The following is a 24,265-nucleotide window of genomic DNA, read 5'->3' on the forward strand; positions in this document are numbered from 1 at the left end:
ACTTATAGAATGAACATCCCAGGACCATGTTTTAGTAACCTCTGACCAGCACAGAGTGGGTTCTAATAAATCCTGCTGAATCGATACTTTGCCATCTTGCTTGAGATGAGAAAATTAGGATGGACAACCTCACCCCTCAACTGCAGCGGCTTCGTTCCTTCTTGAACTATCTACCTGCCAACCCTAGATGCCTGCTGAGAGGTCAAAAGGGAGCAGGAGTGGCAAGACTTCCCCTCTCGCCCCTAAGCCCATCCTTCTCTGCAGACTTGACACACTGCACACTCCACCTGTCCTGGCTGACGGTGACCCAAGAGCATCCTTGCCCCTGAGGCTGGGCATGGGGTCCACATCTGGTAGAAAGGTCCCAGTGCTCAGTCACAGCCTCATTCTACCATAGATGGACTGACAAGTCAACTTTCTGATGCAGTTCCCAGAGACCTCAGGATCCTGCCTGTGTGTAGAGTCCCAGCCCAGGACATTCACTTCCTCTCAAGGATATCACACTCATCCCTTCCCGGAAAACCATTTTAATTATAATAGCTTACACAGGCTGCAGAGAGGGAGATGCAGAGCCGGACCTGACGGGCTGTGCTTTCAAAACTGCGCATTCTCCTTCCTCGCTCTGAACAGGTTAGCAAGAGTTCTAAGAGGCCCCAGGCCTCCAACCACAAAGGCAGAGAAGTTAGCCCCAGAAAGCTGACAGGGGAAGGCGGGGAGGCTGAGAGTGCTTGGTGTTCGACAGATGAGTGTTGTGGTGGGAGGAGTACGGAGTCACACAGAGGCTCCACTCAGCAAGGCCTCTGGCCAGGGGCTATGTTTAAGGCTGGGGTCAGGCAGAGGTGGGAGCTGCAGGGGAGAGAAGTCTGGCCGGCAAGCCCCAAGGGAAGGACAAAGGCACTGGGGCAGATGTGACCGTGGACAACAGCAGTGCAGGCAGGGCCCCTACAACGCTACAGCAAGCAAGGCTGTCCACGAAGCTCAGGGACTTGGCCTCTGCACAAAAGCATCTCCCAGCCAGAAGTTGGAGCCAGAGCCCCAAGCCCAGCCCTGCCCCATAACAGAATGTGGATGTGGGGCTGGGTCAGCATGTGGCCCCACCATCTTTAGCTCAGTGGCAGTTCTGACAGCTTGGGTGGCAAGGAATCCCATTTACCCTGCAGCGGCAGCCCCCGCTGGTGTCTCCTGGGCCCTAGAGGATGGGAGGAAGAGAAGAGAATGTCAGCGCAGTGCAGAGAGACTGCCCCCACAGCCGAACACTCTCCCACCCCGGGCCTTTGTCTCTGCAGGTCCTCCTGCAAGAATGGCCTTGTCGGCCTCAGCTACCTGATGGAGAGTCACTGAGGCCTTTTCTGGGCTCCCACAGCACTCAGTCTACCCACGCCTAGATCCAGGAACAGGCCAGGGAGAGGATCTGACCACTCTGCATATTCTAGACATGTCAGCATGCAAGAACGCAGTTTCCTCTGCCTCCACCTGTCTGAAAGTCTACCTGAACATAACAACAGGCCCCCAATTCCAGAGCATACCCCTAATAATGACAGCTACCGTCTGCAAGAGTGCTCACCAAGTGACAGGCTCTCTAAGCACTTCTCTTGCAATTTTTCCACTTGATTCTGACAACAAGCCTGAGATAAGCCCAGCTATCATCTCCATTTCACAGAGGAAATGGGGCTGACAGAGGTGAGTGGCAGCCTAATCGCACAGTCAGTATGTGCCAGAGCCAGGGGCCAATCCACCTCCGACTCCAGATCGAACCTTTACTTGCTGTCCTCTAGGGCAGGGGTGGGCAAACCTTTTCTGCAAAGGGCCAGTCATTTTGGGCTGGGCAGCCATACGGCCTCTGCCTCTGCAGTGTAAAAGCAACCACAGACAACATGTGAATGAATGAACATGGCTGTGCGCCAAAGCACTTTACCTACGGACACTGAAATGTGGATTTCATGTAATTTTCACATGTCACAAAATAGTCTTTTGGTATTTTTTCAACCATTTAAAGATGTAAAGAACATTCTTGCGGCATGGTGGCTCACGCCTGTAATCCCAGCACTTTGGCAGGCCGAGGCAGGTGGATCACCTGTGGTCGGGAATTTGAGACCAGTCTGACCAACATGGAGAAACCCCATCTCTCCTAAAAATACAAAATTAGCCAGGCGTGGTGGCGCATGCCTGTAATCCCAGCTACTTGGGAGGCTGAGGCAGGAGAATTGCTTGAACCCAGAAGGCGGAGGTTGCAGTGAGCTGAGATTGCGCTATTGCACTCCAGCCTGGGCAACAAGAGCGAAACTCCGTTTCAAAAAAAAAAAAACATTCTTGCCTCGGGAGCTGTACAAATTCAGGTGCTGGGCTGGATATGGCCCATGGGCTGTAGTTTTCCAAGCCCTCCTCTAAGGCAAACCCCACAAGGGCACCCTCTCCACACCACCATGAGCAAAGACTCACCCCAGGGCCCCAGCGTGGGCCCTTGGTGACCCAGCAGATCTCGGTGTGGCAGACGGTGCAGCGGATCCAGTCGCAGCCGTCCTTCTTCTGCACCACGATCTGGCACTGGGGGCAGTGCATGGCCTCGCCCTGCTGCAGCATCACCTGGAGTGGGGCAGGCGCTGGCCTTGGGGCGGGGCTGGGGCAGTCACCCAGCCTGGCCCCTCCCCATGCCAGGGAGAAGGTGGTGACCCTCTAGAGCTGTGGAGTCTCTCCTGTGCGGCTCTGCCAGGCCAGGCTCCATCCAGCAACCCCCTCTTCATTCCTGTGTCTCCACCCTCCACCTAGACGCTCTTCCTGACATGACCATTTGGCCTAAGTCCCACCTCCAGATGGGAGTGACAGCCAGAAGGGAGGTCAGAGCCTCCAGGGATGTGTGAGCACAGCCCTTACTGAGAAGCCCCCAGCCCCCACCTGGATCCCAGAACTTAAAATCCCTAGGCCTCAGCCCTGTCCCAGCCTCACCTTCAGCATCTCTGTCGTCTGCCGGGCAGCCACATCGTTCTGAGCCCGCAGGGCCAGGTCCTCCTGATACTCCTTGCAGTTCATCTGCTCATGGATGGCCTGTAGCAGGTGAGGGGCTCAAGGTAAGAAGGTTCCTCAGGGGGTGAAGAAGCTGGGAGAGGTGAGGCGCAGGGCAGGAGTCCACAAAGGCACGTAATGCTTCTAGGTGTAGTCACTGGCAGGACCTCACTTTGTAATGCATAAGCCATTTTACAGAAGAGGATACTGGCGCCTGGGAGGTGAAGTCAAGGTCATCACATATGCTAACAGCAAAATATACCTCAGCCTCCTGAGTAGCTGGGACCACTGACACGTGCTGCCGCACCCAGCTTATTTAAGTTCTGATGGGCACAGAAATCCCTTATACCCCTAGGGTGAGACCCCTGCATCCCTGCCAAGGGCCTGCCCGGGGTCACAGGCCCAATGACCCCAGACCGAGCTTGCTCAGGCTGAGTCTGAGACCAGGTTCCAGACCTGTTCACCAGCTCCTCGCCTTCAACTTTTGAGATGAAGCAGCGGGGACAGGCCTAGGGGAAGGATCAGGTAGGGCTGTCTAGGTTTGGGGTCAGCACTCAGTTCAGGACAGGGGTGGAGACGTGGTATAGGGCCAGGGTCAGGGCTTAGTCTGTGACAGGTTCAGTCAGAAGCCAGGGTCAGAGCTCGGTTCAGGGTCTGAGCTGAATATGGAACCACCTTAAGTGACAAGTGCAGGGTCAGGTTTGGTCAGAGGCCAAGTCTGTGGACTTGGATGGGGTCAGGGCTCAATGTGGGACTGGGATTCAGTCTGTGACTGAGGTCAGACTGTTCCAGGGTCAGGGATCCATTGTGAACCAGGGCTGCCTAGGTTTGAGGATCCATCTGGGGCTGGGTCTGGGACTCCGTCTGTGGGGCCAGGGCTCGGTTCAGACTCAAGCCACGCTCTCCCACTGACATGCAGCTCTAAGTCATGACTAGCAGGCCAGTGTCACAGCTCCCTTCCCAGGAGAACAAGCACTGCAGTGTGGTGAGCTCCAGGCAAGATGACAGTGACTAGGCGGGGTGAGTCCCTGCCCCACCTTGCAGAGCAGGCAGTTGACGTGGAAACACACAGGGCAGGTGAACTCATTGACATCATCCTCAAAGAAGCACCATCCCTTGCAATCTGGGGTCTTGCAATGGTAGCTGAAGGCACTGCGGTTTTCAGCAATGGAGATGCCCAGGTCTAGAAATCGCTGGTAATCCTCAGGGGTCAGGAGCTGCCAACATACCATGTCCTTGCTGCTCAGGATTCAGAACACCTGACCTATGACCCCTGACCACCAAATACCCTCCAGAAAGCCCCCAGCCCATAAACTCCAACCCAGGCCCAGGCTTTTTTCTTCATGTAATCCTCACAGTGTTGAAAAACTCCATTCAAAGAGTGGATTTTAGGCCAGGTGTGGTGGCTTACACCTGTAATCCCAGCACTTTGGGAGGTCAATCAAGGCAGGAGGATTCCTTGAGGCCAAGAGTTTCAGACCAGCCTGAGAAATACAGTGAGACCTCATCTCTACCAAAAAATTAACAACAACAACAGAATAATAATAACCAGGTGTGGTGCTCACACCTGTAGTCCCAGCTACTTGGGAGGCCGGGTTGTGAGGATCGCTTGAGCCCAGAAAGTCAAGGCTGCAGTCAGCCATGACTGATGCACTGCACTCCAACCTGGGTGACAGAATGAAATCCTAGCTAAAAAAAAAAAAAAAAGGAAAAGAAAAGTAAAAAGAAAGTGGGGGGAATTTCTAAAAGTTTTGGAGGTGGATGGTGGTGATGGTTGCACAACAGTGTGAATGTACTTAATGCCACTGAACTGTACACTTAAAAACTGGTTAAAATGGTAAATGTTACGTCTGTTTTCTCACAATAAAGAAAAGAACATAAATAATAAGCAATGTTGGGAAAGACATGATGAAACTAGTATCCTATAAAGAAAACGTGGTACATATATACAATGGAGTACTATTTGGCCACAAAAAAGAATGCAATCCTGTCATTTACAGCAACATGGAAGAACTGGAGGTCATTATGTTAAATGAAATAAGCCAGGCACAGACAAACAAACGTTATATGTTCTCACTTACTTGCAGATGCTAAAAATCAAAACAACTGAACTAACGAGGACAGACAGTAAAAGGATGGCTACCAGAGGCTGCAAAGGGTAGTGGGGTGTGAGAGCGGAGTGGGGATGGTAAATTGGTAGAAAAAAATAGAATAAGACCTAGTATTTGATAGCGCAACAGACTATGGTCAATAATTTAATTGTACATTTTATAATAACTAAGAGAGTATAACTGGATTGTCTGTAACACAAAGGATAAATGCTTGAGGGGATGGATTCCCCATTCTCCATGATGTGATTATTACGCACTGCCTGCCTGTATCAAAGTATTTCATGTACCCCAGAAATATATACACCAACTATGTACCCGCAAAAATAAAAAATAAAAATTAAACAAACAAACTAGTATGCTCGTACACAGCACTGAGAAAGCAATGTGGCAATAACATTTCAACCATCCCAAACTTTTCTGACCCTTTGGTACCCATCCCACTTCTTTAACTTTATCCCAAGAAAATAATATATAAGATGCACCAGCCAGGAACGGTGGCTCACGCCTGTAATCTGAACACTCTGGGAGGCCGAGGCGGGCGCATCACAAGGGCAGGAGTTCAAGACTAGTCTGGCCAACATAGTGAAACCCCATCTCTACTAAAAATACAAAAATTAGCTGGGCATGGTGGCGTCTGCCTGTAGTCCCAGCTACTTGGGAGGCTGAGGCAGGAGAATCGTTTGAACCCAGGAGGTGGAGGTTGCAGTGAGCCAAGATCACACCACTGTACTCCAGCTTGGGCGACAGAGTGAGACTTCGTCTCAAAAAAAAAAAAAAAAAAAAAAAATACACCATGTAAAACATTCCTTGAAGGAGTATTACAAACTGAGAAACTAGAACTAAGAGGTATAAACAGTATATGTGCTATTGAGATTTGTAATAATCTTTAGAAAAATTCTATAGCAAAATAACAAAAGCTAAAGCTATTGTATCCATGCTGGTTACAATGACGCAGAAATCATGCCTATGTTATATGTAACAGTGGCTGGTGGTTACGAGAGTTACATTTGTTAAAATTTACCTGACTGCATACTTACAATGAGTACATTTTACTGTGTGCAAAGTATACTTAAGTAAAGTTGACTTAAAAAATCATATCTGGCTGGGCACGGTGGCTCACGCCTGTAATCCTAGCACTTTGGGAGGCCGAGGTGGGTGGATCACCTGAGGTCAGGAGTTCAAGACCAACCTGGCCAACATGGTGAAAACTCGTCTCTACTAAAAATACAAAAATTAGCTGGGCATGGTGGTGTGAGCCTGTAATCCCAGCTACTCGGGAGGCTGAGGCAGGAGAACCGCTTGAACTCGGGAGACAGAGGTTGCAGTGGGCTGAGATCGCACCATTGCACTCCAGCCTGGATGACAGAGCGAGACTTCATCTCAAAAAGGAAAAAAAAAAAAAAAATTTGCCCAGAGATACTGAAGGAAATAGGATAAAATGCAATTAGAGGATTTCCTGGGTTTGTGGGTGATTTTCTCTCTGATTTCTGCTCTGGTTCTGTGTGGTGAGGCATATTTTTCTGTTTTTGTAAAAACAACCTCCACTACGTTACTTGGCTGATCCCTGCCCCCTTCTCTCTGTCACACTTGACCATTTTCTGAGACTCACGTCAACTCCAGTGGGCTCCAGGGAAGTTCATGCAGCCCTTTGGCATGAACCCTGGCCCCAGCATAATGCCCCTTGGCTGGGGTGAACTGCACAGGGAAACCTCTAAGCAAATGGCTATGGCTGCTGGGGACATATGGAATGACTGGTCATGAGGTCTCTCCAGGCCAGAGCAAAGGAGCCTCAGCAACCACCCAGAGACAACAGAGAAAAATGGGGCTGCTCTTGATATCATTTCCCAGCAGTTTGAAAACCATGAATCAAGCCCAACTGTCCACTTTTCAGATGAGGAAATGGAGGCCCACAGAAGGGAAACAACTTGCTAAAGATCACCAGCAGTCAGGCAGAGAACCTGCTAATGAATTCATGAAGAGCGCCAGCGGCAAGCACACACGTACGCAGACACACATAACGCTGTGACAGACTGGCGGAGTGGTGACTCCAATTTGTTTCTGTCTCCCCGATTCCACACTTTTGGGTGGTCCCTTCCCAGTGGACTCTGTGCTTGAGCATGGGACTTGCTTTGGCCAATGGGACAGTGTCAAGTGAGAGATGAGCAGACTTAGAAAGTACTCATGCACTGGGGCTCCCCATGGCTGCTCTTGGAACCCCAAGATCACCATGACATGAGAAGGTCCGGGCAGCCCGCTGGTGGATGAGACACTGAAGTGGAAGGAGGCCCCGGTCATCTCAGTTATCACAGATGAGACCATTATAAACCAGGCCACCGCGGCTGACCCACCAGCTAGGCCCAGGTGAAATCAGCGAGGCCCTGCCCAGACCAGAAGAACCATCCGGGTAAGTCCAACCCAAATTATAGTCATCCCTTGGTATCCAGAGAGAATTGGTTCCAAGATCCCTGCAGATACCCAAATCCATGGATGCTCAAACCCCTCATATAAAATGGCGCAGTATTTGCATACAACCTACCAACATCCTCCCATACACTTTAAATCATCTGTAGATTATTTATAATACCTAATATAACATAAATGTTATACAAATAGTTTATGCTGTACTGTTTTTTAAATTTGTTTTTTATTGTAATTTTTTTTTTGTTTTTTTAAGAATATGTTCTATCCACTGTTGTTGAATTCTCCAGCGTGGTACCCACAGATACAGAGGGTCAACTGTCCTAACTTGCAGATTTATGAGCTAAATAAATGACTGTTGTTTTGAGCCTGCAGTGATTTGTTACACAGTAAGCGCTAACAACAACAAAGGCTTACTATGTGACAAACGCTACTCTAAATATATATATATTTTTTGAGACGGAGTTTCGCTCTGGTTGCCCAGGCTAGAGTGCAATGGCGCGATCTCAGTTCACCACAACCTCCGCCTCCCGGATTCAAACAATTCCCCTGCCTCAGCCTCCCGAGTAGCTGGGATTACAGGCATGCGCCACCACACCCGGCTAATTTTCTATTTTTAGTAGAGACGTGGTTTCTTCATGTTAGTCAGGCTGGTCTCGAATTCCCGACCTCAGGTGATCCACCCGCCTTGGCCTCCCAAAGCGCTGGGATTACAGGAATGAGCCACTGCGCCTGGATGTACTACTCTATATACTACACATATCCTCTACTGTAATCTTTGCAATCCTGGAAATAGAAGCTGTAACTCTGACTCTAACAGAGATGAGATAGAGGCATAGAGAGGTTAAATATCTGACTTATGGTCACACACCCAGGCCACCAGGCTCCAGAGTTCCCCGACTAATTTTTTTTTTCTTTTTTTGAGGCAAGGTCTCACTCTGTCGCCCAGGCTGGAGTGCAGTGGCACAATCACAGCTCACTGCAACCTTGACTTCCTAGGCTCAAGCAATCCTCCCACCTCAGCCCACTCATCCCAGACCCCGCCCAAGTAGCTAGGACTACAGGCGCATGCCCCCGCGCCTGGCTGTTTTTTGAATATTTTTTGCCATGTTGCCCAGGCTGGTCTGGAACTCATGGGTTCAAGCAATCTGCCCACCTTGTCCTCCCAAAGTGCTGGGATTACAGGTGTGAGCTGCCACGCCCAGCCGAGTCCCTGACTCTTAACAACTCTGCTGTCCTTCCTTCATAGATGTGGTTTCTTGACTAGCTACTCCCCTCAATTCTTTTTCTGCTTGGGGTCTCAACACCCCACATGGACAAAGCTCTTGAAAAATGTCTGGGGGGCTGAAGATGAATAATCGCTCAAGCCCAGGAGTTTGAGACCAGCTTGGACAACATAGTGAGACCCCATCTCCAAAAAAAAAAAAAAAAGAAAGATGTCTGCTGCCTGCTCGGGGCCCAGTTCCTTAGGACTTGGGGTATGTCGCCCACCCTGAGGCCTTACCGCCTTGATCTCCCTCTCCAGCAGCTTGCCCGAGCAGGAGTAGGTGTTGTCAATGAAGGGGCAGGAGACCTCCGCCTCCTGGCTGTTGCGGATGGTGCCCTGCAGGCACTCCCTAGCGGAGGGGAGGGGAGAAGAATTAGGATCATAGGAACCCCCTTCACTGGGGACTCCACCCCTCACATGGCAAGGCCTGACCCCAGGGGCCTCAGTCAGTCACCCCAGGTGGACTTCTCCTCAATATCTCCTTCCTTCCCATCCCTCTCACCAACCCATCACCAAGGCCTCCACCCTGTCTCCATACTGCCGCTCTGATTCTCTGGTCCAGGCCCAACATCCCCCACCTGGGTGACTCCAGGAGCCTCCTCACTGGGCTCCCTGCATCCATCTGGCCCCTAAAGTCTATCTCAGAATAGCAGCCATGTCTCCCCAGTGACCCCCATCCCACCCAGAACAAATCCCAACTCCTCACTGCTGCTCACGGACCCAACACCTCTCTATCCTGCTCTGATTACCCCCTTCATCCCTCTGCTCCAGCCACCAAGAGACCTCCTCGGTCTCCTCCAACAGGCCAGGCCCACACCCCACACCTACAGCAGGCCTTCCGGTCCCTGCTCTGGAGCTACCTCCTTGGAAGCTTCCAGACCACCCTCTCTGGGAAGGACTCCTGTTGTCTCTTAATGTACTTTATGTAGCATTTGACACAATTCACAAAGACATCAACCAGTGATTATCCGATTTACATCAGCCTCTCTGTTGGAATGTAAGCTCCAGGAGGCAGGCACGGAGCCTGTCACCCAGGGGCTGCTCCACAAGGGTCCGCTGTGGTGAGTGGGTCTGTGTTGCCCACATACAGGGGTGGAAGGGCCACGACAGGAGACTCAGAAACTGGCAGATGCCCACAGCGAGGCTGAGAGCAGCGTGGCTGCAGGAGCCTGGGCGGTGAAAGGTAGAGGGGAAGGGAGGCTCTGGAGTCTCTACCCATGCCTGCGTTCACGTCTAGGCTGCTTCTCTTATGAGCCATGTGGCCTTGGGTAAGCTGCTGGGCCTCTCTGTACCTCAGGTTCCTCATCTGCAAAATGGGGAGACGGAGCCTACCTCGTAGGTTTTCGCGGGCGTCCAATGAGGTATCAGAGCACAGGGCCCCACCCACGTCCAGCCCTGCGTAATTGGCGGCTTTGATAAAGCTGCATTGCCGGGGATGGGATTGGGGGCCGCACCTGCAGAAGGTGTGCAGACACTCACGCAGCACCACGGCCTCGCCGGGCGCCAGCACCGAGTAGCACACGGGGCACTCGGCGGGCTCGGTGTTCAGCACCAGGCTCCTCTGGTCCAGCTGGACGTGCTGCAGGTAGTTCCCCTCCTGCTGCTGCTGCTTCCGCTGGGCACACGGGGCGGGGCCACGGGGCGGGTCAGGGCCTCGGGGGCGGGTCAGACCACGAAGGGGGAAGGGCCAGGGGGCGTGGTCAGGGCTGGGTCAGACCAGCAAGAGGCAAAGCTGGGAGCCCGTCGGGATCGGGGATCGGGGATGGGGGTGGGCAGGCGCAGGCAGGTTGGGAGGGGCGGGGCTGGGAGCGAGGCCAGGCGGAGGTGGGGAAGCCAAGGGAGGGGAGGCTGGCCAGGTAGCCAGGGAAGGCGCCAGGAGAGGGAGCAATGGCAGCAGGGTAAGGGAGGGGGCCGGGGTCTGAGTGGTGAGTCAGGTAGCAGGGCAGGGCCCGGGCCAGGGCTGGTGGAGCCAGCTCAAGGTCAGGGGTGGCGAAGTGACAAAGCCGGGGAGCTGAGACGGGAACAGGAGTGGGGTGGCCAGGGGCAGCACCGGGTCCAAGGAGAATGCAGGTGGGGCCAGGGGTGAGACCAGAATGGGGAGCACTCGGGGATCAATGTCTGTGTCATTAGGGGTGTGTCACGATGGGGGCGGGGGAGGGCTAAGGAAGGCGTAGGACCGGGGTTAGGGGTCATCCCCCTAGGGAGCAGTGAGGGGCCAGGCCAGGCTCTCAGGAAGTCAGGGGTGGGCCAAGCCCGAGAGGGAAGAGGTCAGGAGTGGGAGAGTCCAGGGTGAGGTCACCGCGAGGTGGAGCAGGATTAGGTCACAGACAGGTGGGGGTGAGGTCCGAGCTGAGGTGTGGTCATGGCTAGGGTGCTGGGGTCATAGCTAGCCATACTTGGGTGGTGCGTCAAAGCTGGGGATGGAGCCACAGCCCACGTGGGAGTGGGGCATGTGAACCTGGATGTGCGCCACAGCCAGGGAGCGGGTCTCAGCCACAGGGTGACCTTTGAGAGAGGGCAGGTCACAGCCAGGTGCAGGGTCACTGCCAGCAGCATGGTTGGGAGGGGCAAGGCAGTAACGGAGAGGAGCGGCAATGCGCAGGTGTCTCCCTTCCTGGCCTACACCTCCCCCGTGCGGTCTGCAGGTGTCTGTCCAGGGACTTCCGCGCCCACCTGCTGGTACTGACGCAGCGCCTCCTCCTCGCCCGCCAGGCGCGCTCGCTCCTCCTCGTCGGGCTGGTATGAGGCTGGGACCTGGTAGGCCTCAGGGCGCGCCCGGCAGCACATCTCACAGCCAGGCCGCGTGGGCTTGTTGATGAAGGTGCACCCGGGGCACTGCCAGCCCACCTGGGAGCAGAGGGTGCTGTGAGCCCGACTGGGCAGGGTGGGGCAAGGGAGGGGCACAGAAGAGGATACTGAGGCCAAGGACAGCTTACCGGTGGGGGCTCAGGCACTGCATCTGGCTGCCCCCGTCCGGGTTCCTGGGGAACCCCGGGCTTTGGGGGGCCTGGCTCCAGAGGGCCCCGCGGCTGCAGTGTGAGGTCCTTGAAGCCCAGATCTGTGGAGGAGGGTTAGAGGGTGGTGGTTCCACGCGGCCCACTTGGTCCACACCCATGGGAGTGGGTCTCCCTGAGCCAGCCAGGCAGACCCTCCCCCTATCCTCTCCCTCCTCCCTGGGGGTACCTCCAGCTTCCATCTGGCCAAGTGGGCATCCTGGCTCCCCCAGGGTCAGGGTCCCTATTCCACTGATAAATGCTTCTATGTCCTCTGAGCTTCAAAATCCAGCATAACACCTGCCCTTCTGTGCCTCCTGAAGGATGCACCAAGAGGGACCCAAGAGCACCGCTGAGGCGGTCCTGCCAAAACAGTGACTCGATCCATTCCGGAGGAAACATCAGCCCCCAATCCCCGCCAAAAAAAAGAAACTGGCCTGGACTCTTTGAAAGGGACTGAGACATGACAGCGGAATGCCAAGTCTTTTGCTATAAATGACAATAGTGGGACAACTGGTAAAATCTGAGTAAGATCTGTAGACTGGATACCAGTACTGTATCAGCGTTAAGTTTCCTGAGTTGGAATGTTATACCTAGTAATGTAAGAAAATGACCTTTCTTTTCAAGGAAATGCACACTGAATTATTTAGGGGAAAGAGACATCATGTCTGCAACTTACTCTCAAAATGGTTCAGAAAATAAAATAATTTTATATAGAAAGAGAATGATAAAAGAAAGCAAATGTGGGCGGGGCGCGGTGGCTCATGCCTGTAATCCCAGCACTTTGGGAGGCCGAGGCAGGTGGATCACAAGGTCAGGAGATCGAAACCATCCTGGCTAACACGGTGAAACTCCGTCTCTACTAAAAATATAAAAAATTAGCCGGGCGTGGTGGCGGGCGCCTGTAGTCCCAGCTACTCCGGAGGCTGAGGCAGGAGAATGGCATGAACCCGGGAGTCGGAGCTTGCAATGAGCCGAGATTGCGCCACTGCATTCCAGCCTGGGAGACAGAGCGAGACTCCGTCTCAAAAAAAAAAAAAAAAAAAAAAGAAAGCAAATGTGGTAAAACCCACATGAAAGGTACACGGGAATTCTTTATATACTACTTTGTAAAATTTGGCAACTTTTCTGTAAGTCTGAAACATTTCAGAAGTTAAAAATTAAGAATAAACACTAGTTATCATCATCACCGTCATACCCAATTTATGATTTTAGCAAACTGGGCGGCAGATAGGAGCAACCTTGCCCAAGGTCACACAGCTGGAAATGCCAGAGCCTGGATGGAGTCCACCCCTCCCCATGCCAGCTGTTCTCATGATGGGTCCCTGAAATGCTCCCTCCCATGTATCTTAGGTCCCCTCTTCCCCACTTGGATAGGGTCCTCTGGGTGAGTCCCTGACTAAAAACCCAGGGGCTCTGCCCCTGCTTGCCCTACGCCCTCAAGTGAGTCCAGGGCCCCCGCTGGGTCCTGCGGTGCTCAGGGCAGAGCCTCACCTTCCAGCATCCGCAGCTGCCGCTCCCGCTGCAGCTCCTGAGGGTTGAGGGAAGTGTTGCGGGCTGACAGCAGATAGAGGTAGGCACTGTCCCCATTCTGCCGCACCCCATGGGAGTGCAGGGTCTCCTGGTCTCGTGCCAGGCGCTGCCCAATCACCCACTGCTGCAAGACTGGTGGGAAGCCATAGTCCAGAAAAACCTGGTGGGGGCAAAGAGAGGGAGAGTGGGAATGGAGGGCCAGAGGAGAGAGAGGAAGCAGGAGTGAAAGGGAGAGCCTCCACCCCAGTGTCGCCCTCAGCCTCCTCACTCACCATGTCCTTGAGGGACGCCACTGTCATATCAGGGCGCACTGTGAGCCAGATGGTGACGGTGTGCATCTGAGCATCCTCCACGCTCACCCACAGCCTGCAGAGAACAGCAGGGGTTCAGCATGGGCTCTGGCCAGGAGTCCAGCCTCAGCCACCGGCTACAGACATGTACATATTTGCACACAGGCGCATGGCCATGCACACACACACACACACACACACACACACACACACACACACACACACACACACTTGCACACAGGCGCATGGCCATACACACACACACACACACACACACACACACACACACACACACACACACACACACACACACACACACACACACACACACACACACACACCCCAGTCTGGGGTAGGCCCCACCCATGCTTCTTCCTTTATTAGAACCCACCAGTTAGGCCCCTCCAATGGCTCCATGCTACTCTTAGAATTAACTCATGGCAGCACACGAGGGCCGCCATGATCTGGTGCCTCCCTGACCTCTCCACCCTCTTCTATCTTCTCTCCCCTGCTCCTTAGTCAAACCACCAAAAGTTGTTGTTAACTATGTGCTAAGACTATTTAATGCACTTAATGTGTATTAACTCATTTAATCCTCTCAACGAACCCATCAGACAGGTACTGCTGTATCCTGGTTTTACAGATAAAAATGTGAGGCACAGATAGGTTACAGTGACTCTGCCAAACTAAGCAACTAATAACTGTTAGAGGCAGGATTCATTTGTATGTATTGATTTAATTTTAAGACATAGGCTCTCTTTCTGTGGCCTAGGCTGGAGTGCAGTAGTGCTACCTTGGCTCACTGCAGTGTCAACCTCCTGGGCTCAAGGGATCTTCCCATCTCAGCCTCCCAAGTAGCTGGGACCACAGGCTCATGCCACCATGCCTGGCTAATTTTTTAAGTTTTTGTAGAGACAGGGTCTCACTATGTTGCCAAAGCTGGTCTTGAACTCTTGGCCTCAAGTGATCCTCCTACCTTGGCCTCCTGAAGTGGGATTACAGGAGTAAGCCACTGCGTTCAGCCAGAGGCAGGATTTAAATCCACATGGTATTATTCCAGAGAAAGTGGTTTTAACTTTCTTGAGGATCCTCCAACATGTTTGGAAAACCAAAAGCATGAAAAGATGAAAAAACAGAACTGACTCCAAAGGAAACAGAGATCATTTAGGGTATGGAACAATAAGCAACAGTAAAGTCTAACTAGTACTTTCAGAGAGATTTGGGAAAACATTGCATTCAGAAAGCAAGAAAAAGCACGAAGCAACCAAAAAATGAGGAAGAGTTCCTGCACATTAAAAGTGACTGCTGAATCCCAGCACTTTGGGAGGCCGAGGTGGGTGGATCACGAGGTCAGGAGATCGAGACCATCCTGGCTAACATGGTGAAACCCTGTCTCTACTAAAAATACAAAAAAAAATTAGCCAGATGTGGTGGCAGGCACCTGTAGTCCCAGCTACTCAGGAGACTGAGGCAGGAGAATGGTGTGAACCCAGGAGGCGGAGCGTGCAGTGAGCCGAGATCGCACCACTGCGCTCTAGCCTGGGCAACAGAGTGAAACTCTGTCTCAAAAAAAAAAAAGTGACTGCTGACTAACTGAACCTTTATTTCTAACTACCAGTTACAGGAAAAACGGGAGACAGTAAATGACACCATGATAGTTTGGGTATTTGTCCCTGCCCAAATCTTATCTTGAACTCAGTGTTGAAGGTGAGGCCTGGTGGGAGGTGTTTGGGTCATAGGGGCAGTGCTCCCTCACAGCCTAGTGCCGCTCTCACCGTAGTGACTTCTCATAGTGACTTCTCGCCATAGTGAGTCCTCGTGAGATCTGGCTGTTGTAAAGTGTGGCACCTCCCCCACCCCACTCTCTCTCTTGCTCCCTCTCTCACCATGTGAAGTGCCTGCTCCCGCTTCAGTAAAAGCTCACTGAGGCCTCCCCAGAAGCCAAGCAAATGTCAGGACCATGCTTCCTATACAACCTGCAGAACTGAGTCAATTAAACCTCTTTTCTTTATAAATTACCCAGTCTCAGATATTTATTTATAGCAATGCTAGAGTGGCCTAATACATCATGAAGAGGTAATAGATAGATCCAGAATATGGGGAAAATTCTAGAGGTCAAAAGACCAGGTTTCTTAAAAAAAAAACTAGTGGCATAAAAATAGAGAAGGAGAATAAAAGGGACTTAAGACATATTAAGAAATGCTATCTGTAGATCTTGTTTGGCTCCTGATTCGAAGAAACCAATTGTAAAAAGCACTAATGAAATAGGAAAATTTGAATATAAACAGGGCATTAGCAGATTTTAAGGAATTCTTATTCCTTTTCTAAGGTGTGATAATAGTATTGAGGGTTTTTGTTTGTTTTTGTTTTTATTGAGACAGGGTCTCACTTCTGTCACCCAGGGTGGAGTGTAGTGGCATGATCTTGGCTCACTGCAGCTTCAATCTCCTGGACTGAGGTGACCCTCCCACCTCAGCCTCCTGGGTAGCTGGGACTAGAGGGGCGCACCACCATGCCCAGCTAATGTTTTGTAGAGACAAGGTTTCACTATGTTGCCCAGGCTGGTTTTGAACTCATGGGTTCAAGCAGTCCACCTGCCTCAGCCTCCCAAAGTGCTAGGATTACAAGCATGATCCACCGTGTCCAACCAAGTCCTAATTTTGTGAAGACACATACTAAAGTATTCAAGGATAAAATAATATCTGAAATTTGTTTAAAAGCAGTCCAGAAAATGCTCTCAAAATTCTTTGGGTAAACAATTTGAATACCCAGTCAACTATCAATGAATTGAGAGAGCAAAATATAGAAATTTTTAAACATGCAAAGACTCTAAAAGTTTACCACACTTTCCACATGAAAAGTTCTTGAAAAACAAACATAGATGAGCCTGATACAGGAGAATAGAAGAAAAGTAAAAAATGAAAAGGACTGAATCTTAACCCCAAAATCTTCTTCCAGCAATAAGGGTTTTGAAACATAAAAGTGCATATGGTTTCAACTGCACTAGTTATTCTATAGTGAATAATATTTCCATAATCAAAATACTATAGCTCCTTTCTAGTAGTGTTACACTTTTAGAATCAACCTAGAGGCAAAGCATAAAGGCCTTAATTATGTTAGAAAACAAAATTTTTTAAAGCTGTAATCTTAACACTATCAACAAAAAAATACAGCTGGAGCTCTCTCATCCAATGTCACATCAGGATTGCTGGTGAACAGCAGAGAATCACAAAAACAGCTGCAGACAAAGCTTAAACACTTAATTTTAACTTACATACTATAAATGCATATTCACTGGCCAGTCTCTAGGTGTACAGCCAATGGCTTTTCTCTCTTTCTTTCTCTGAGACAGGGTTTCACCTTGTCACTCAGGCATGATCGTGGCTCACTGCAACCTTAACCACCTGGGGTCTAATAATCCTCCGGTCTCAGCCTCTCAAGTAGCTGGGACTACAGGTGTGTGCCATCCAGCCTGGCTAATTTTTTTATTTTTTGCAGAGACAAGGTCTCACTATGTTGCCCAGGCTGGTCTTAAACTCGAGTTCAAGCCATTCTCCTGCCTGAGCCTCCCAAAGTGCTGAGCCACCATGCCCAGCGTGAGTTTATACCTGCTAATTGGAGTTTCCCATGGATTTTACTTTTTTTTTTGTAGGAACCACATCCATAATCATGATCTATAATTTCTAGCAGCAGCTTCTTTAAAGTGAGCAAGAACTTAGACACACTCCTGAAGCATCAGAGCACAGAGCCCTTCTGGATTTTTACTGTATTTCCTTACTACTGTCTCACCCAAAAGTGTTAATCTTTTTTTTTTTTTTTTTGGTGATTTGTCTCTTGTCTTTTTAAAGCAATCAGCTTATTTTCACAGAAACAACTCTTTCGGTGCTCATGTTTTATTAATTAATGTAATAGCTAAGTAAACTATGTTATTACCAATAACACATACAACAGGTATCATTTGCTAGGAAGCATCGGGTCCATCGATGAGAACCCAACAGCAGGTCTGAGAGGTGCCCGTTGCCCAGAGCCTCTCAAAACTCAGGTTCTGATCCAGCAAGTCTGAGGTGGGACCTGAGATTCCCCCCATGTTGTGGTCCACGGGCTACACTTTAGTAGCAAGATGGTGGCTGACATTGTACATTTTACAAAGGAAACGCCAGTGCCAGTTAGTTAATTCAGGGGATCAAATGGAAGTCAACTGGGAAAGTGTCCTCAATGATACTTCAACAAAAAAAGTCAGGAAAAGGAAAGGTGGAAGATGAGTATGTTAACTTCCTCATTTTTCATAGCAAGGAGTACACAGGTACTGTCTCAAGCAATCATTTCAAGAAGTAGATATCTCAATATTTTGCTTAAAATCAAGTGGCCAATGATCTACGGATTCAATGAAATCCCTACCAAAATCCCAGTTGTTGTTTTTTTTTGCAGAAACAGACAAGCTGATTGTAAAATTTATATGGAAATTCAAGAGACTTGCAATAACCAAAACAATACTGAAAAAGAACAAAAGTTGGAGAACTTGTATTTCCTGATTTCAAATACTATGAAGCTATAGTAATCAGTGTGGTACTGGGGTAAGGGCAGATATATATTATAGTTCAATGGTGTAGAAATGAGAGTCCAGAAATAAGCACTCATATTTATGGTCAATTAATTTCCAAAAAGGGTTAAGATGATTAAACAGAGGAAAACAGCCTTTTTAACAAATAGTGCCGGCACAACTCAATATCCACATGCAAAAGAATGAAGTTGGACCCTTACCTCACACCTTATATAAAAATTAAATCAAAATGGACCAAAGACCTAAATGTAAGAGCTAAAACCATAAAATCTTTAGGAGAAAATAGAGGTAAATCTTCATGACCTTGGATGAGGCAATGATTTCTTAGATATGACACCAAAAGCACAAACAACAAAATAAAACATAGACTAACTGGACATCATCAAAATTTAAAACTTTTGTGCTTCAAAGGATACCATCAACAAAGTGAGAAAACAATCCACAGAATGAGAGAAAATTTTTGTAAATCATGTAGCTGATAAGGCACTTCTATCTAAAATGAATAAAGTACTCCTACAACTCAATAATAAAAACATAAACCCAGCCAGGTGCAGTGGCTCATGCCTGTAATCCCAGCACTTTGGGAGGCCAAGGTGGGTGGATCACCTGAGGTCAGGAGTTCAAGACCAGCCTGGCCAACATGGTAAGACCCATCTCTACTAAAAATACAAAAATTAGCCGGTGTAGTGGTGAGCACCTGTAATCCAGCTACTTGGGAGGCTGGGGCAGGAGAATCACTTGAACCTGGGAGGCAGAGGTTGCAGTGAGCCGAGATTGCACCATTGCACTCCTGCTTGGGCGACAGAGCGAGACTCCATCTCAAAAAAAAAAAAGAGATAAACCCAATTTTAAAATGGGCAAAAGACCTGAATAGGCAAACCTCCAAAGAAAATATGCAAATGGCAAATAAGCTCATGAAAAGATGCTTAACATCATTTGTCATCAAACGGTTAGGAAACTGCAAATCAAAACCACAATGAGATACCTCTTCAAACTTACTAGGATGGCTATAATCAAAAAGATAAACAACAACAAGTGTTAGAGAGGATGTGGAGAAACTAGAACCCTCATATATGCTGGTGGGAATGTAAAATGGTGCAGCCATTTTGGAAAACTGTCTGGCATTTCTTCAAAAGGTTAAACATAGAGTTACCGTATGACCCAGCAATTCCACTGCTAGTGTGTACCCAAGAGAAATGAAAACATGTCCACACAAAAAGCTGGACACAAATGTTCACGGCAGCATTGTTTATAATAGCCAAAAAATAGAAACACCCAAATGTCCATCAACTGATTTAATGAGTAAAGATAATGAGGTATGTCCATACGATAGATTATTATTTGGCAATAAAAAGGAATAAAGTTCTGGTTGGGCATGGTGGCTCACACCTGTAATCCCAGCACTTTGAGAGGCTGAGGTGGGAAGACTGCTTAAGCCAGAAGTTCAAGACCAGCCCAGGCAACAAAGCAAGACCTTATCTCTACAGATTTTTTTAAAATTAGCCAGGTGTGGTTGGGCGCGGTGGCTCACGCCTGCAATCCCAGCACATTGGGAGGCCGAGGCGGGCGGATCACGAGGTCAGGAGATGGAGGCCATCCTGGCTAACATGGTGAAACCCCGTCTCTACTAAAAATACAAAAAATTAGCTGGGCGTGGTGGCGGGCGCCTGTAGTCCCAGCTACTCGGGAGGCTGAGGCAGGAGAATGGCGTGAACCTGGGAGGCAGAGCTTGCAGTGAGCCGAGATTGCGCCACTGCACTCCAGCCTGGGGGACAGAGTGAGACTCCATCTCAAAGAAAAAAATTAGCCAGGTGTGGTGGTACATGCCAGTAGTCCCAGCTACCTGGGAGGCCAACTGCTTGAATCCAGGAAGTTGAGGCTGTAGTGAGCAATGATGGCACCACTGCACTTCAACCTGGACAAGAGACCCCATGTCAAAAAATAAGGGGAATGAAGTTGTTAGACATGCTACAACATGGATGAATCTAGAAAACATGATCCTAAGTGAAAGAAGCCAGACATAAAAGGCCACATGTTGCACGATTCAACTTATATGAAATTTCCAGAAGGTAGATCCCTAGAGATAAAAAGATTAGTGGTTGCCTAAGGTTGGGGAGTTAGGGAAAAGGTAGAGAGATGGGGACTGACTGCTAATGAGTACCAGGTTTCTTTACAGGATGATGAAAATGTTCTAAAATTGATTGTGGCAATGGTTGCACAACCTTGAATATGCTAAAAGCCATTGAACTGTATACTTTAAATGGCTGAACTGTAAGGACAAATAAATAAATAAAACTGTTTTAAGAAAAACCAAATGGGATCCACCAAGAGAACCGAAAATCAGAAACCATAAAACTATTGCCTTACTATCCAGTAATGAAAAAGCAATCAAAAAAGAACCATAGACACTAACGTTTATTGAGTGCATAACACACGCCAGGCATTGTGCAAAGTGTTTCAGCATTGAGTTTAAGTCTCCTGGAGCATAGACCGACAGTATCCATTCTCCTCCCTTCCCTTACCAAGCGAACCCCTGAATTCTAGCTGAATATCTTGGCTATACAGTCTCCCCTCAAGCTGAACTGTAGCTGTGGGAATCAGTTCTGGTCCATAGGAATTAATGGAAGAAGTGTGTACAACTTTTGAGCTATGCTCTTTAGAGGAGTGTGGAGGGGTGTCTTTCTTCCCTTCGTCCTGTGATGTGATGGCTGGATGGAGCTGGAATGGCCATTTTGCACCATGAGGAATCTGGGAATGAATGGCAGAATAGTGAGAGAAGCAATATGAGCCTCTGAGGACTGTCGGGAGCAGAACCTCCCTATCTGGACTCCCTGCCATCAAATTTGTTTACGTCACTGTTCCGTTTTCTTCTGTTGTATAAGGCCTAACATCCTAATACAGTATACCTCCTAACAACCCTATGAGATAGCTACTGTTACGGTCTGATTTTTAAAATGAGGACACACTGAGAGGTGAAGTGACCTGCTCTATATTTCACAGTTGATTAATGACATAACTAGGGTTAGAAGCCAGGCCTCCTGAAGCCAGAGAGTGCCATTAGGAAGAACTGTTCTACAGGCAAGAATGTCCTGTCCTGCTGTCCCTTGGGTTCAGGCCAGCCATGCACTCCTCACCTGATGTCCTGTGTTGGGGAGACCTCAGGCTTCAGTTGCACACTCAGGGGCACCCGTTGCTCTGCCAGCCAGATGGCACACTTCATTGCCACCTGTTCATCCCCGCCCGCCACTGCTCGGGTGAGGCTCAGGGCCATTTCCTCTGCTGAAAGCCAGCACAGCAGAAGCCAGTTAGCACAGGGTTTATTTTCAGGAGCTGGGCATAATGGGGTAGGAAAGGAGGCGATCCTTTGTGGGTGCTGCTTTCTCTGTCTTCCTAGTGAACTCCTACATATCCTTCAGCACCCAGACTAAAAGTCCCTTTCTCTGGGAGGGGTTCTCTGATATTCCCCACTCCTCCTCACACTAGGCTCATTTGGTTCTGTTTGTCCTTCATATTCCCAGGGTCCCTCATATTTCTATTCATTTATCCAACAAGCAGTTATTGAGCTCCTACTGTGTGCCACCCACTGTTCCAGGAACTGGAATCCCACAGAGATTTATAAACAGGGCCCCTCTCCTTATGGATCTCCCTGCCCAGTGGGGAGACAATGAACAAGTTTAACAAGAAAAAAAAAAAAAAGTCAGATTGCGATCCTTGCTGGCAGGGAAATAAACAGGTTAAGGAGACCAGGGGAGGCCTCTGGGAGGGGGTAACACTGAAGCTGAGACCTGAAGGAGGAGAAGCTGCACGTGTCAAGCTCCAGTGGGGAAGAGTGGTCCAGATGGAAGGAAGAGTAAGGGCCTTGGCCAAAAAATGGTTGGATGAGAACCGAAGGAAGCCAGTGGGGCTCCAGTAGAGTGAGCATGGCGGGGTGACTGAGGACAGATGTCCTGTGGGCCACCCAGGGGCTCTGGGTTTTGTTTGGAGAACACAGAGGGACATGGGAGAGTTTCCAGCAAGGCAGTGACTGACTTCCGTTCTACAACCCTAGGTGCAGGGGACAAGAGAAGAGGCAAGGACCCCTGCTTCTCAGGTCAACTGACGTCTGTCTCCCACCAGCCCAGGAGGTCTCCAAGTTCAATGCCCTGTGTCCTCTGCGAGTCCCCTAGCCCCATCTCAGCACAGAGCCAGCCCAAGGAGTTCTCAAGGCCCCAAGATGGCTCTGGAAGCCAGCAGGTACCAAAGGAGGAAACTGATGGGAAGGAGGTAGAGGGAGGGCAGGCTAAAGCCCCCTCTCCAAGGCCCTTCTGGGCAGGCAAGGCCAGGTCCTGCGGGGCCCACTTCCCACCGGAAGTTCCCCAGCCACCTCCAGCCTGTGCCCACCTTTCTTGGTCTTCTCGTCCATCTGGTGTGGCTGTGCCCATCCCCCTGGGGGGGACGGCGCCTCCTGGGAAATGCTACCTCCGGGTCGCCTGGGAGAGGCGGGAGACCAGGAGCAACTCAGCCAGGCCGTGTGGCCTCCGGCGCGGCCCAAGCCCTGTTTGTGCCTCGCTGTCCCCGCGGCAGTCGGGAAGCATCACACTGCCCGGTGACCAGGCCGGGATCCTGCGTGGGGCGGTGAGAGGGCAGCGGGCGCCGAGACAAGTCCGCACTGGGCACAAGAGGAAACGGGACCAGCCGAGGTGGGGAGAAGCGGGGAAAAGACGCCCGGACACCGCCCAGCCGGGGCTTTCCAAGTCCCGGAGGACCCCCACTTGCGGGAGCACCCCTGGCGTCCCGGGTTTCAAGGGAAAGCCCTCTCTCCTCCCGGGAGGCCCCAGTTCTTCACAAGGGGAGCGGCTTCGGCGGAAGAGAAAGTGAAAGTGGCGGCCCCGGAAGTGGGGCGGGACCGGGGGCCGGAAAAATTGTCGCCTCATCCTGGACCTCCACTGCCCGGCCACCCGCCGGCGGCGGACGCCGAGTGCGGGGTCCCAGCGGTCTCGGCGCTCCTGTTTGGGGCGACCCCACCCCGTCCTCCGGGGCTGATCGCGGATCCCCGGACCCCCGCCCGGCTCACCTTGCTGGCCGCACTGCAGAGCCGCGGGAAGGAGCTGGGCCGAGAGGCGGGGCTGGCGGGGCCCGGGGCCGGAGGCGGGGCCGGGGGCCGGGGGCCGGGGGCAGGAGCAGGAGCCTGAGCAGGAGCCGGAGCCAGAGCCGGGGCTGGAGGGCGGCGGGATCCACAGGGTCGAGCCGCTGGGGACAGGTTAGGACCGCGCCCTGCGAGCCCGGCGCCTGCTCACCCAAGCCTCAGGCACACCGCGGGGCAGGCCCGGTCCTTGGCTCCGTTTGCACATGAATAAACGAAGGCTCTGTTTGTTGATGACCTGTCCAAGGCCACTCAGCCGAGGTTTGAATCCAGGCCTGGCAGGCTCAGGAACCCGCCCTTCCCCAGATCCTACGCTGCCTCTCAGCGGTCACCGTCTGTCTTTTCGTTGAGCTATTGGTGAAATTTGCATTCGTCTGCCTCATGCGCCGCTTTAATTTTTCTCCCGTTCTTCGTCCCATCGATCAGCAGATCGTGCGGGCTCCACTTGCAGAATCTCATCCTTCACCTCCTCCGGCCCCATCCCGCTCCAGCTCCATCAGTGCTCCATCATCTGAGAGGTCTTGAACCAGCCTCCTCCTGGGCCTCCTTGCTTCTCTTTTTGCCCCCTACCGTCCATTTCCACCTAGCTGCCGGAGAGTCCTGTTAAAATGTAAATCAAACCCATGCCACTCCCCGACCCAAGTACTCCCATCTCACTTAAAGCAAAATCCGAGATCTTCCCCAGGGCTTGCAAACTGCCTCCCGATCTCTGTCTCCGTAGCTGACTGCCCTGCCCCTGCCTCATTCCACTCAAGTCCCATTGACCAGCTGGGTCCTGGAGTAAGTCAGACACACTCCCGCCTTAGGGCCTTTGCACCTGCCATAACCCAAACGTCTGCATGGCTCCCTCCTTCCCTTTATTTTGGTCTTTACCCAAAAATCTTCCCTAGCTACGCCATCTGAAATTTCACAGACACACGTATCCAGCATTTCACATCCGCTTTCCTGGCTTCATTTTTTTCTTCTCAGC

General features: G+C 50.7%; 1 protein-coding gene across 7 annotated transcripts; it reads right to left on the minus strand.

Moving 5' to 3' along the window:
- Positions 1-511: 511 nt before the first annotated feature.
- RBCK1 (RANBP2-type and C3HC4-type zinc finger containing 1) lies at positions 512-23,863 on the minus strand. Of its 7 annotated transcripts, XM_002830158.6 has the most exons (13): positions 23,227-23,469; positions 22,554-22,642; positions 21,308-21,452; positions 13,595-13,688; positions 13,284-13,482; positions 11,733-11,854; positions 11,470-11,643; positions 10,251-10,411; positions 9,034-9,145; positions 4,038-4,217; positions 2,944-3,042; positions 2,440-2,583; positions 512-1,189 (listed from the first exon to the last, which is right to left on the minus strand). In XM_002830158.6, the coding sequence occupies exons 2-13, from the start codon at positions 22,573-22,575 to the stop codon at positions 1,109-1,111; spliced, it is 1,533 nt and encodes a 510-aa protein (XP_002830204.4). In that variant the 5' UTR covers positions 22,576-22,642; positions 23,227-23,469; the 3' UTR covers positions 512-1,108. The 7 variants fall into 7 exon arrangements, with proteins under 7 accessions (XP_002830204.4, XP_063576833.1, XP_063576832.1 ...); XM_063720763.1 differs by lacking the exon at positions 4,038-4,217 and having other exon boundaries at positions 23,227-23,863; XM_063720762.1 differs by lacking the exon at positions 21,308-21,452 and having other exon boundaries at positions 23,227-23,321.
- Positions 23,864-24,265: the final 402 nt, after the last annotated feature.

This window comes from Pongo abelii, chromosome 21 (assembly GCF_028885655.2).
Source record: "Pongo abelii isolate AG06213 chromosome 21, NHGRI_mPonAbe1-v2.0_pri, whole genome shotgun sequence".
Taxonomy (NCBI): domain Eukaryota; kingdom Metazoa; phylum Chordata; class Mammalia; order Primates; family Hominidae; genus Pongo; species Pongo abelii.